The following is a 14,418-nucleotide window of genomic DNA, read 5'->3' on the forward strand; positions in this document are numbered from 1 at the left end:
TGGTATAACAAGCAGCACAGCTGAATTTTTTTTGACTGGTCCTCTGACAGCTTCCGAAACAACTCCTCCTGCAGCAGCCTGTGCTGTATTTTATGGGTTCTTTCGGTATGGCCACAGCCTTCCCCACAGTGCTCTTCACACATCACTGAGACATGAAACGATAAAGCTCCAAAATGCTCCTGAAGAAAACTGAGTCACAGAAAAACAAGCTCCTGGGGGACTGGGAGTAGAAGCTGGGATAAAACCACGCTTCCTCCACCACAGCCCTGCACGGCAGTTACAAGACTATCCGGTTCCTCCGCTATAAAAGCTGGTAACATGCCTCACTTCTTACCTGATTTTGAGAACATCCTGTGTTAACACATAAACAACTGGCACTGCTAAAATCTGATTATTTGGCTATTTACACATGTCTGACACAACACCTGGTGCTCTGCAGTAAGAGAATCGCTCAGCTCTGTATTAATCCAGTTCCCAGGGCAAAGGCTCCCACTCACAGCACACAGAAAAGCATCCCCCAGGAGCCAGACATTCACCACAGCACTGTTTGAAGAAGAAGATCTGAGAGACGAGTGGATGCTTTTGGACCCAGAAGCTGATCTTTCAGGGGTCCCAAGCCTGGAAGCATTCAAAGCCAGGTTGGATGTGGGGCATTGAGCAAGCTGGTCTAGTAGGAGGTGTCCCTGTGCATGGCAGCAGGAGTTGGAACCAGATGACCTTTAAGGTCCCTTCCAACCCAAACCATTCTGTGATTCACTGTAGCCTGCCTCATTCTTCCATATGCTTTTATACACAGATCCACTGGATCAGCACAAATAGTACACTACCATTTACCAGCATTTCATACCAAGTTTGAATACATGCAGCTAGTTACAAGCTATTTCCAGTGAATGCAACAACCAAGCAACTGGCACTGATGCATCAGGTAATTTTCTGTCCTCTTGGGTCAAGAAATTAAGTCTTGCCACCAACTCTCGTGTTCAAGTGCTGTCAGAAGTCCCAGCTAGCACACATGCAGTGTTTTCACCTGAATTCTGCTCCTAGAAGGAAAAGCAGAGTTCACTGGAAGAGCAGAAAATGTACATTGCCAGATACAGTCCCGCTTGCAGCCACCAAATCCACAATGGCAAGCAGAAGAGTTTGGGCACAATGCTAACTTCACACCCGAAGCATTCAAAAGCTTTTTGGCTTTTTCTACAGAGGCGGCATCTGTTGGACTACAGGCAGCATGTTGCCAGCATGAGCCAGTCTCAGGTGAAAATACATCCCCAAAGTGCTGCTGCCTGTGTGTAGAAACGAACGCACTTCCTCTTTGTCAAGGTGTTCCCACGTCCCCCTGTCCAGCTGTTTTAGGGATCTCAAAGAGCAACAGCCAACAGATTTCTGTGATGTCATCTGCGAGACTTGATTCCTCAAAGTAGCTAATTGCCTGCAAGAATCCAACAGACTGATCTAAGAACCTGACAGCCAGTTCCCACCAGAAAGGGACTGCAGAGCTGGACAAGAGGCAGGAGCTGCTCTTTAACCTGAAGCAAGACAGAGAACAGCTGTACGCCTCGCAGTGCATGGCTCTGAGCTGTTCTGCTTGAAGAGTCTGTCCTGTCCCACCGCACCCACAGCTACGTCCGATTTGAATGACACTTCACACTTTAACGATTTTCATGCCAGCTATTTAAGAAGCAATGTCATTTTCTTCAACACCCTATTATGTCATTCACCATCTCCCAAGATGTTGCTCCAATTCCAAAAGCAAACTTATAGGCTGTTTCCAACTGGCTTTAGAGGGGGGCACACACTTGAAACCCTGGACAGGCTTAAACCACAGCCTTCAGACATCCTCATGTCAGAGGGTGCACGTCTCCAGCATCCCCATCTCTGCTTGTAGAAGAAAAATGCAAACATGAGAGCAGCAGTGCAGGTTCAAAAGCTAGCCCCACCATAATGATTTCAAACAGGTAACGAGCTACAACCTAAACACACCAGCAGTAAAATAAAATCTGATGCACTCTTCAAAAAGATCCCAAGTGATATCAGTTGGCAGGACTATGTTGCCTGTCCCAGAGCTATGCAGGGCTTTGCTGCAAACCCACCAAAGGCAAGAGGCTGCATCTTTTCATATCTCAAAAGAAAAGCCATGTTCTGATGGCTTTTGTTTTGGATACATTATTGTATAATTGCTGCAGATTCCATTTACTTTCTTTGGACTATTACAGCAGATACAAAGGCTGGGTAGATGTGCTAGCTCCTCATGCTATCATCTAATGCTCTGGGTTTATCTTTGACAGTTACCCCTCCAAAACATCAGGGATGTGTGTGTCTGTTGAAGGCAAAATACAATATTTCCACTGCTAAGAGACAGGAAAATACAACTCACATTGTCAACTGCTGTCCAACTGATAGCAAGGAAAGTCTCATATAAAGGAAGTAAAACAGAATCACTTACCCCAAACCACGGTTAAGGAGCATGGGGAGGAATTTCAGAAGGGAACACCACTGGGCAAGGGACTACTCAGGGGAGCAGAATGTGGAAAATTCCACAAAGCACAAACGTTGCTAAGAATATTCAAAAGTCAAAGCTTTCTGTGGGTGTGCATGCACAGAGATGTCAACACAACCATTCCATGATCACCCAAATTGCTACTAGCCTGCATCCTCTCTCAATGGCTATTTTTAGGACCCAGCCTTTCATGTGGTATAATGATGTGGATTTTACATGAGCATTTATAATGTGTTTCATATGGTGCTCAGTCCTGGAGAAATTGCTTTGTATCAGAGAAAGTTAAACAAAAAGGTTGGGGTGGGTTTGGTTTGGGTTTGTTTTTATTATTATTGTTCTATTTCTTATTTTACATTATTGCTTCTGGTTTGGATTTAGGGTTCAGATGGGTATCTTAGTCCCAAAGGAGTACTCAGCACAGCAGGATGTGATCCCACAAGCCATCATCTGGCTTTCTGAATCCCTGTGTGCCTTTGGAGGGTCAGATCAAAGCTGGCAATGGCATGGTCTGCAAGTTGTCACAGGAAGCCAAGGCACAAAGGCTAAATTCTGGTTGGTGTCAGGGCCTGTGCCCTGTCTCCCACATCAGAGTCAGCCTTTCTTCTTTCAGGGCAAATCTCACAAAGCCAGGTTTGTAGAGATGACTCCTCCTCACCATCACCATGCCAGCAGTTCCAGAGCAGCAACACGGAACGAGAACCAACTCATCAGCCTCTCCACACAAATTTTCACGTGGTAGATCTAGCCCTGGTTTATTTCCCACACATGAAAGCAATCTCCACGGGATCATCTCCTCGGCGTTGAGTCCCACATTTCTGATCCTTTCTGAGTGCTTTGCTGGGAAGATCTCCCCAGTGCTTCTTACAATCGCAGCCCCCTGTGCTGACTCAAGCACACTTTATGATCTTGGGCTTTCACAAACCAGGTGATCCTTAAGGTGCCTTCCAACCGTGCCATGATTCTACGCTTTAGCTTTGGAGCAAGTCCCATCGCAGGAGGACCTCTGTTTATGCTCCTGTGTGCTGTCCCCAGAGCAAATCGCTGCGGCAAACAAATTCAACGTGCAGCACTCAAGCTGAATCGCTTAAAAAAGGTTCTGGGTGGTTTTTTTGGTCAGTCCATGATTGCCATGTAGGTCTTGAAGGCAGATGTGTGCCTTGTATAGGATAGTTGCAGATTCTCCATGGAACAAAGAAGTCATTGTTGAGATTTTTTTTGCCTATCATTTAATCAAATCTAAAGTTGTTATAAGCAGAGGGGAAAGTGATCCAGATTCTAGGATCCAGCTTTACTTTGGTTTCAAAGACTCACCACAGCATTATTGAGTTTATTGTTTTGTTTAACAAAACACTAATTTTGGAAGCCCATGCAACACAACTGAAGTAGATTCCTCTCCTTGCAGCTGAGCTGTGTTTGGCATGGAAGGAGCTGATGAGAGAGGAGTGGTGGTTTAAAGCCACTTTGGTGACCTCTTGACCAGTGCTTCCAGCCAGTGGGATGCTTCTGCGTACTGCTAATTCTGCCAGGTTCTGCTAACCCTCCCTATCCTCAGTACTGACCAAATGTCTCACTTTCTCCATGAAATTACCTCACAGAGGCTGAGGTAGTGGAGTAGTCCTTCATGACTTTGGGAAGGCTCATAAATTCAAAAGACCCAAAGACAGAAATCTAGAGGATGTGCCATAGGACAGAACAGTGACAGCTGAGAAGAGGTGAGAGCTCTTTGTCTGAGATCATTAGGAGGTGACCAAGATAGAGATCCTGTTGTGATCAAGGCTCAGAGGCACATAATGTTGAGTCAGGTAGGTGGGTTCATGAGCCACAGCAGCATGTGCTGAACTGGCAGAACCAAGGTCAGAACGAAGACCTCAGCCAACATTTGCAAAGGGCTCGGTACAGACTTTGCAGGTTCCCAGGACATCTCATCACTCACACCATGGAACTCATCCTGCCTGGGGGCTGAAGGAAGCCATGCCCTCCTGGACAGACTGCTGGACAAGCCAGCAGACACAACTGGTGTTCAGTCTTTACTGATTCAGCTGGATTAAAACTGGAAAGTAGGAAATGACCAGCTCTGCATCCTGTTACCAACCCCCTGAGTCACAGGTCCAGCTACCCAAGCTTTGTTCATCCTTCAGACACAGACTGATGAGTAAGTATCACATTACAGACTGCTTTTTAAAGGGAGATTTGGAAAAACAGCCCTCGAGAGAGCCTGTGAAAGGGACTCACAAGTCTCATCTTGGCACCAACCTGGGATATGGCTGGGCTGAGAAGCTCTCCCTGCTGCAGTGGCTACGCAACGAGTTCAGGAAGCAATTTGTACCTCCTCTCCAATTTCTGTGCCCTCCACCCACCACTGGTAAATTATGAGGTAAGAGCCCATCAGCCTGGGAGAGATGCTGACATCAGCCATCTCCTGGCACCACAAGCAGTGAGCTGGAGCAGCAGAGGTATGGGAAACCAGGGAAACGAGCAGTGAATGGACTTATGTGGTAGCTGTGGACAGCCTAACATCTCAAAGGGGCGAGAGAGAAGACACCACAGTGCCAATGTCCTCTCCAAGAGGAGAGTGTTATGGATCTCTAGCAACACTTTCAAATCAATGCAACCCATGTAGAACACAATCCTTGAGGATTTCAGGAGGGATCTCTAACTTGCATACAGTGCAGGAGATTTTAGTGACTGAACTGCTCTTTATCACACATGCTTGACTGAAACCCACCCTGTCCAGCACAGCCTCCTTGTGAGCACCTGGGATGTTCAGAGGCCCTTCCTTCACCTTCTCTATGGTGAAATAGTGAGGGGGCTGTACAAAATCAAGACTAAATGTGGTCTTGCTGAATCACTCACAGTCAAAGGGCAGCCAAAGAAGTGTGGCTCTGAGAGAAACAAGAAGCTGTAGGTATTTCCTCAAGACTGTTGGTATTTCCCAGCACTTGATGGTGCTCTACCAATAACCATCATGTCCTGCACACCCAGACACACAGAGGCCAGAGCAGACTGCAATCTAAAGTGTGCAGCTCACACCACCTGTGTCCTGAAATCCTGCTTCACTTGCAGATCACTCCAGAGATAAGAGAGGAGTTCAGCCAGAGATAGGATCTGGCCCTTCACAGATGATCCATGAGAGCAGCCAATACTCATCCCTGCACCTCAGCAATGTCTGTTTAGCCACAGGAACACACGCAACTTGATCAGGTACCTCAAACAGCAAATACCAGCACACCCAACCACGTGGACTGCTCAGTTTCCACTCAAACACAGGGATTTAATGGTGCTTGGAGAGTTACTATAGGGAAAGGGCTGCAAGCTGCAAGAAGACACGTGTCCTGCTGGTGAGCAGCAAAAGCACGTTGCAGAACTCCTCATCAGCGTCCCACTGCTCCCTGCTTCTCTCCCTTACAGCTTTGGATGCCAGAACAGCTGTTCTTTCATCTCCAACACGTCGGGCACTGCCAGATCCAAACCACTTTGTTCTTCACAGTTAAAATTTCAAAACTATCAATCATTAACATAGATGAGCTCTGGGAGTTTGGGCTGATGTTAGGCTTTTGCTTTCCTCTCAAACTCTCAACCATCTGAACTAAAAACATTTCACAAACATCTCCAGTTAGCAGCTTATAAGAACCTTCACCATACAGAACCTTGTAACAACTCACCCCCCACCAGAACATCCCTTGCCCGGGAAGCCAGTTCCAGGGTAGCCTGAGAAGGAATCCCAGTGGGAGAGCAGATAGCGTGGCACAGTCTGAATCACGTGCAGGCTCATTCACATCCACACTTTGCATAAAACTTGCTTTTGTTTCCCTGTGACATTTCCCCCCCTCCTCTTTTTTTCATTCCCAACAATTTTCAAACTAAGGTTCTCTTAGGACCACACACAGGCAGTGCTGTATCATGTCACTGCTTCTTAGGCAGAACTCTCACTTATTTCAAAGGGAAGTTCTGCTTCAAAATTGAGGGTGTGATATGAACTCACAAATTAACACAAGAATTTTCCTTGGGGGGGAACCAAGGCTGACTCAGACATGCAAGAAATGACCTGGGGAGCCCTGTGCCTTGATGCATCCACCTAGCTGACATTATGTTTTAATATACAAAACCACATTTTTTCATCATTATCCCATTTGGAGCTAGGTGGAAGAGCTGGAAGAAGTGGATTTGCACTGGTCAGGAGGGAACAAATTGCTCATCTGTCTGTCTGCCAGCATGTCCATCAGCAGCCCCCACGCTCCTCATGCTTTCTGCCAGGAATATAAGAATTTATGGGGACAGATTAACATGCTGGCAAGGTCCTGGAGTTGCCAGGGAATCCGTCTGGGATGCTGCTGGAGATGTTGCTCTCCCTCAGAAGCAGGCACTGCCGGGAACACACAGAGCTACTGTTTGCTTGCGGTTGCCCTCCCTCCATGCACAGCCTCTGGAGAGGGACACAGCAGCCCAAGTGCCCATCACACAGTGACTCCGGGGAGTTTTCCCACTGGTTTCAACAGGATTAGAGCACAACACAGGAAAAAGCAAAAAACTATTGCCCTGACAGTGTGAGCTAAGACAGAAAGACCTCTCCACTGCAGCAGTTGAGCTGCATATTTCCTTCCACCAAGTGTGGCAGGGTCACCAGCCTCTCCCCTTGAAGGGATAGAACGACCTTGAGGGAAGGGGACTGCAGCAGAAGCCACCAAGTCCCAAGGCTACTTGAGTGCTACTGCTGCTGCTTGAGCTTCTGTCTGGTGAAGGGCAGCAGGAGACTCAGCTCCACACTTTCTGACCACGTGTTAGACATCTGGGACCTGTGGCCCCAGGCCAGCAGCTGTGCTTCAAGCATGCCCTGCCCAAGGGGACATTTCAAATCCAGCCACTAGGAACCAAGCTCAAGAAGCCAGGTGGACCACAGGGACCAGGCTCTGGACATGGGCATTATTTCCTAGGCCTGAGCTTGGGAATGCTCCAATCATCCTTCTGCTCCTACCTGAGCACTATTTAGACAGTTTGGCAATTACAAAAGCAAGGCAGCGTCTGCTTTCCAGAGGACCAGAGCCTTGTGGAGCTCTGCTTCTCACACAGACAGAAAGTCCAGCTCTGAACATCTGAATTCTGCCTGCACACCTCACACACAACAAGGGTGCACAGAAGGCGTGAGGACCTCTCCCGGGAGCTCTTCCGTCAACTGGAGAGGGAATGCTTGTGCCCCCCATACGGGACAGCACAGCTCACTCCCCTATTCTTCAAACCTACTTATAAAAGGAACCTAAACTCTCCTTCTGCCATTTAACTGCCGCACAGTACAAGATATAACAACGTTCAGAAAACCCCCTCGGGTCTAAACTCAATTATACAACTGTAGCAAGAAAAATAGTTTAATCTGATCAAAGTTTTAACATGTTTGACCATGTCTGACCTCTCATGTTTGTAACCACCTGAAAGGCTGATGTTCTTACAAAGGATGTACTTAATTTGATTTAAAGTCATTTGTACTATTTAAAAAAGGATATAGTTTTGTGATTTTCTGTTTCATTTAGAAGAAGTTTCTCAGCTTGTTAATATTCTTTGGAAGTTTCCTGCTGATTTTTACTCTACAGATTCCCCTGGACTCTGCGAGCCAGGAGAGTCAAATACAGCTCACATGTGACACCTGGAAGCTGGGCAAGAAATGATTCTTTGGAGATTTCAGATGAATGCAGTCTGCCCTGAGGTGCTCTTACACAGTGGATCTCGAACATGCCCATCTCACCCAGCCAGCTGAGGGGGGTTCACTGGACTCTCCCGAAACATGAGACTCAAGGGTTCAGCTTGCTGCCTTGCTCCCAACACCAGGAACAAATGAATGTCCTGTCCACATCTCAGTCCTGCTTTCTCTCTTTGATAGTCCTACTGACTACTTGCTAAAATCAGTATCACTTCAGCTGAATGTCTTCACTCAAGGGGTTCTCAAACCCTGGAAAAGACTCCCCAGAGAGGTAGATGAAGGTCTATCCCTGGAGGTGTTTAAAAGATACAAAGATGTGGTGCCGAGGGACATAGAATCACAGAATGGTTTAGGTTGGAAGAGACCTCAAAGCTCATCCAGTTTCAACCCCCATCATGGGCAGGGACACCTCCCACTAGAACAGGTCTCTCAAAGCCTCATCCAGCCTGGCCTTGAACACCTCCCTGGGCAACCTGTGCCAGTGTCTCACCACCCTCACTGTAAAGAACTTCTTCCTAACATCCAGTTTCAGTCTCCTCTCTGCCAATTTAAACCCACTCCTCCTCATCCTTTCATTACAAGACCTTGTCAGTAGTCCCTCCCCAGCCCTCCTGCAGGCCTATGTCCTGCAGACATGATGGGACCAGACTTGGCAGACTGAGAGAATGGTTGGATTCAATGATCTTAAAGGTATTTTCAACCAAAAGGATTCTATGACTTTATGTATTACTCTAAACCAGTGTTGCAGCAAAGGTGGGTCACCAGGATCTGCTTGCTGTGGGGAGGCTATTGCCATGTCCCGCTGCTTGCTGGGGACATCAGCTGGGCTTGATGCTGCTACTTATGTCAGGTACCTGGACACAGAATCATAGCATTGTTTTAGTTTGAAAAGTCCTCTAAGATTTGAGTTCAACTGCTGACCCAACACCACCATGCCCACTAAACCGTGTGCCTAAGTACCACGTCCACATGTTTTTTGAACACCTCTAGGGATGGGGACTCCACCATCTCCAACAAGTTCATCACCCCAGAGCAACACCAGAGCAGGTAAATAACACAAGTGGACGTGTTTTGCTACAAAAAGGGCACAGTTTTGGCTGGGGACACAGTGGGCAGTCTAGCAGGATGCTCAGGGGAGCAAAGAACAGTTAACAGGCTCCAACTACCTCAAGGGAAACAAAAGTGCTGCTGCTGAGAAGACAGCCACAAAGGAAAGCAGCATGGTGAGAATGCCAGTAGCAGCAATTGCACGTGGGCAGGCACTTTGGGATGGCTCCAGCAGCCCTCGCAGCACCTCAATAGGGCTACGGGGAAACCATGGAAAGAAAATGTGGTTTTATGGGGTGTCACAGGGTGGGGGCTCCATCCACAGCATCAGTGCTGCTTCCTCTTTGCCTTTCAGGGAGCTGTATGAGAGCTTTAGTCAGGCAAAGCCCTGACTGCTTGCCAAAATACTCCTGGGTTAATGGTTTTACACTTTTGATTTTTTGGAAGATTCTGAAGTTAATCCCAGCTGCAAACAGCCATTCCAGGAAGCCTCATTAACCAAAGCGCAGCAACCACTACCAAGTGCACGCATGATGGTGATACGTAACTCCGCTCACTCACACGAGCCCTCCTCCCCGACTCTGCCTGTGCTCAAGTGTTAATTAAAACCACTTTTATGGCTAGTTAAGTCTCTGCAATCTTCAGTCACAGATCTGACCTCCTCAATTATTGGAAGCAGCCACCAGATTATAGCCCACACTTCACCTAATGCACACAGCAGCAATAAATCTATATGGGAGCAATACATCATTGGCCACGATAAACTTTGCACAATCCACGAACACATGAGACAGAATTGCCCAGAAAGATACATCAGAACAAGCTGTTGTGCCAAATCAGGGAAGAAATCTTCCTGCTTTCTGCTAAGGGTTTGGGTGTTACCCACCCCCCACACTTGTGAAAATCACCCAGCCTAGACTCAGCCGGCCTGGATTTTCAGCTGAAAACATCACATCAGCTTTTTAATTCACACAACACAAACTGCAGCAGGACCTGAACAGGCCTAAGAGAAGCTGGCCGAGGGGTGGGTGTTTTCCATGGCTCTCAAGGGGATGGGATCCCCTCTTCTCTGCTTATTCTGTTTTCTCCTCTTTGAGTTCTGCACACTCTACTTACTCTGACAGCAACTTCTTGGGTTTTTATTACATTATCAAAGAGAAGGGCGACTCACAAACCACAGCCTACTTTTTAGCTTACTTGCCAATAGTCTTTTGCACTTTGTTGCCCATTTAGTAAGGGTATGGGATTAAAAGTAACATTCCACTACAAGTGGTTGCTGGGCTAATGTAACTCTGGATTTAGAATCATAGAATCATAGAATCAACCAGGTTGGAAGAGACCTCAAAGATCATCCAGTCCAACCCAGATTCTACACCAGGGAGCAGAGTAAATGTGTTCAAATATGATAATTCAGTATAACCACTTCAAATTTATGCAGAAAGTTTACTGTTTTAGGGGGATACCTGGTAGGGAGGAAAGGACATGAGGTGAGAAGGAACAGAGTAAGTGGTCATTTGGATTATAATAATGTACACTGGCCCTGCCTTGCAAATGCATCTTTTCTTGCTGAACGAAGGGGACTAAGCTTTTGCTGACTTTAGGGACTGATTCTCAGTACCCGCAAACCAATCTCAGCAAAGTTACAGCAATCTGCACGCAGGACTCAACTCTCCAAGAAGGGCTGTGCAGAGGCATGACCAGGATCATGGAGGGACCAGTCTTTTGCTGCCCAAGCCATCAAGGCTGGGCAGGAGCCGGCAGTGATTACAGTGAACAGTATTTCGTCCACTTTGAGTTTCATACTCCACAATCCATCCATTTTTGATCATTCCCGTTTAACATCCTACTCCTCCAGTGAGCAAAGTGTTCAAATTAAGAAGAACATTACAGATTCTTTCAAACTTTCTCCCTTTACAGGTCAACAACTAAAACGGAACTGAAGTGTCTGGTGTTCTGTTCTCATTTGCCAACTGCAAATGCAGAGCAAGATCCGAAAGCAAGGCAGCAGTGCCAGCTTCCCAGGAGCAACGTGAGCACTGACTATCTGCTGCAATGCTCTGACATTATTTTCCAAAGTTCTGATAACTTTGTTTCGGAGAGAAGCCTTTAATTTAATTATCCAGACAGTAAAAACATATGCAAGACATAGAATCACTAAAGCTGGTTTGACCCCAGAAGGACAAACTTTACAGGAAGAAGACAAGAATAATCCTTCAGCAGTATTAAGCCTTTTCCTAAAAACCTCAATTGCCATATTTGAAGCACAAAATCCACTTTTTGGCCCACAGAACAGAGCCCTAACTGAAGGCAGACTGAAACCTGGCTGGTTTACAAGCTGATACATCAAACTGTGATTAAGCTGCAGGACAGATCCCTGAAAACAAACACCAGAAGCTGCTTGCCTCCAAATCCTGTGGCCCAGTGAGAGGAAGGGATGTTCTTCCATTAGATATTAGGGCTTGGCTGCTGGAAGGGTAAAGGAAAACCCAGATGATGGGCAGGCTGAAAAAGAAGCTCCTCCAGGAAATCTGGAGCGAAGCAAGCATTCGCTGCTGAGAGCCTTTCCCCCTTCCCACTCCTTCTCCCTCCAGTTTGGACAGCACAGCACTAAGCATCTTAGAAACCAGGATAAAAAGCACACACATGTGCTTGAAGATACCTGTGACACACTTCACCAGTGCAAGAGACCACAAAACTTCTCCATGAGGAGAGGCTGCACTCACCAGTGGTGACATAGATCCATTTGGCAGGTAAGGGTCGGAGAGCATGAGGAAAGGGTAGCCAGAATACGTGGATCCTTTGTATATCCCTGGGTCCTGATGCTTCATACCTGTGAAAAGTCCATTTCCCCGTCAAGATTCACCTTATGACAGGTGATTCTCTTGCCTGATGGGACGCCCTGGAGGGGTCATAGCACATTTTGGGATTTTTCATGCCCCACACTGCTTGGGGAGGGTAACGGGGGAGTGCCACAGTTCCCTAAGATGTTTGGTCCCACATACGGGGCACTGGTGTGGTTCGTCACTGCCACGAACAGTTGTCCCCAGGGGTGTTGTGTAGGGCAGGCTGGCAGCTCTCATTCCCGAGGATCACGGAGCGGTGGGTTAGGGACTGAGGGGCTGGATGGGGTGGCAGGGTGGTGATGAGGGAAACACAGACCCAGGGCTGTTACCGTGACTAACCATCATCCATGTGCTCCGGGAGCTTCTCCTGATAAACCCTCTGTGGATCCTGCACACGTCTGATGGCCTGCATTGGGGGGAGAGGAAAAAAGAGGGGCAGCGCGGTGGGTGGCAGGGCGGAGGGCGCGAAGCCGGGGCGGGGGATACGCGGCTGGCTCGGCCTGGTCCCGGCTCACCTCGGGATCGGCGGTGGCGACAACAGCGGCGGCGGTGGCCGGGCTACCGCTCCCTTCTGACTCGTTCACCAGCGAGGACTTGAGGTCGGCCAGGTCGCGCTCCGTGAAGGCGTTCTCGGGGATCTTCTCCTCCTGCTCGCCCTCGTCCTTGAAGGCCAGCATCTCGTCGGTGGCTCCCAGGTCGTCTCCGCCGCCGCTGCCCAGCTGAGGCATCTTCCCGCCGCGCCGCGCAGCAACTTCCCCGGCGACTGTTGTTCCGCGCCGCCCGGACCGAGTCCTTCCCAATTTATTTTTTTTTCAACCTCTCTCAAACTTTTTTCCCTTGAAAACAAAAACCCGCCAAATTTTCGCCTTTTTTTTCTTTTCAAAGTTTTTTTTCCTCTTTCAACTTTAAAACTTTTTCCAATCCCCCCCGCCCCCTTCCAACTACCTTTTAAATGGTCAAATTGACTCGAATTGCTTTTTCCTCCCTAAAATATCTTCCTTCCTTCCTCCTCACCCCCACTCCTTGCCGGGCCGCTGGCGGGGGGCTCAGCAGGCTTGCGGGCGGGCAGGCGTTGCGGGATGCCGGGTAGCGACAAGCCACCCCCCCCACTACCACCCCCCGCCCCGGTACCGCTGCCGCCGCCGCCCCCTCAACCCCTTTCTTTCTCTTTTTCCTTCTCCTTCTCTCTGAGCCCCGAAAAGTTTCCCCGGGAGCAGCGGGAGACGGTGGCGGCGGCAGGCAAAAGCACGGAGCGCCCGGTGCCTATGTGCGAAAGCGGCGGCGCGGCGGCCAAGGGCTGCGACATCAAAGCGGCCGCCGGGTGATTGGCAGCGGCGGGGCGGGGCCGGGGGCGGGCACACATAGACACGGACACACAGACACACAGACACACGCACGGACACACTCACGTATGTACACACCGCGCACGCCAGCCTGCCTTAAAGGGACCGACGGCTCAACCCGGTGGCCTCCGCGTTGCGGTGGTGTGGTGGGGTGAGCCCCCTGGCTCGGCTCGGCTCGGCTCGGTATGGGGAGATGGGGTCTCACTGGCCACCGCTGCGGTAGCCTGAGCTGGTTGTAGGGTTAGGGGTAGTCTGATGTGGGCTGGTTTTGGGGGATCGGTGCAGCCCCCGGAAGTCTGTGCACGGCTGTATCCACAGAGATACTCGTAAGTTTGCATGTCTGAGTACACATTTGTCCACACGTGTACACGTGTACACGTCTTGCCTGCACATACAGCTGTGCGAGCACACATCTGTACACACTCATGTCATGGAGAACATGGAGGTGTTGGGTAGAAGAATGGGCTTGATGATCTTGGAGTTCTTTTCCAACCTTACCAAATCTATGATGCATGCACATGTGTACACATCATGCCACCACATGCAGCTGTTTGAGCGCGCGCCTGTACACATTTGTGTGTACGCACATGTCTGCCCAGACGTCTGTACACACATGCATCTCTGTGCACCTGTGCTCGTACATGTGCACACATGGCTACACATACAGCTGTGCACACACACATCCATACACACACATGTAGGCACATGCATCTCTGCAGACACATGCACACAGTTCTCTCCTTACAGTGCCTACATGCATCTGTGTGCACACAGTGATCTCCATGCACTCTTCCTACACATCTTCACCTGCATATATCTACACATGTAGGTGCTTATTTGTATGCACACATCTGCACACGCCCATCAGATGTGTCTGCACGTAGATCTGTGTTCACCTCCCTGTGCATGGACTCAGATGTGGCTCTGCAGTTGTCTCCATGTGCATCTACACACACATCTGTACACATCAGCATGCACAACTCCACATCTGGCATATAT

The 14,418-nt window shown here is 48.7% G+C and overlaps 1 protein-coding gene across 4 annotated transcripts in view; it reads right to left on the reverse strand.

Annotated features, from left to right (window-relative positions):
• TCF7 (transcription factor 7) overlaps positions 1-13,167 on the reverse strand; it is a 77,635-nt gene extending 64,468 nt beyond the window's left edge. For all 4 annotated transcript variants that reach the window (XM_064162209.1, XM_064162208.1, XM_064162211.1 and 1 more), the window contains exons 1-4: positions 13,022-13,167; positions 12,592-12,912; positions 12,416-12,482; positions 11,957-12,063 (exon numbers count right to left, since the gene is read on the reverse strand). In XM_064162209.1, the coding sequence (XP_064018279.1) occupies positions 11,957-12,063; positions 12,416-12,482; positions 12,592-12,804 (387 nt within the window). In that variant the 5' untranslated portion in view covers positions 12,805-12,912; positions 13,022-13,167. The remainder of the gene's footprint in view (positions 1-11,956; positions 12,064-12,415; positions 12,483-12,591; positions 12,913-13,021) is intronic.
• Positions 13,168-14,418: the final 1,251 nt, after the last annotated feature.

The sequence above is a fragment of the Pogoniulus pusillus genome, chromosome 22 (assembly GCF_015220805.1).
Source record: "Pogoniulus pusillus isolate bPogPus1 chromosome 22, bPogPus1.pri, whole genome shotgun sequence".
Lineage (NCBI taxonomy): Eukaryota > Metazoa > Chordata > Aves > Piciformes > Lybiidae > Pogoniulus > Pogoniulus pusillus.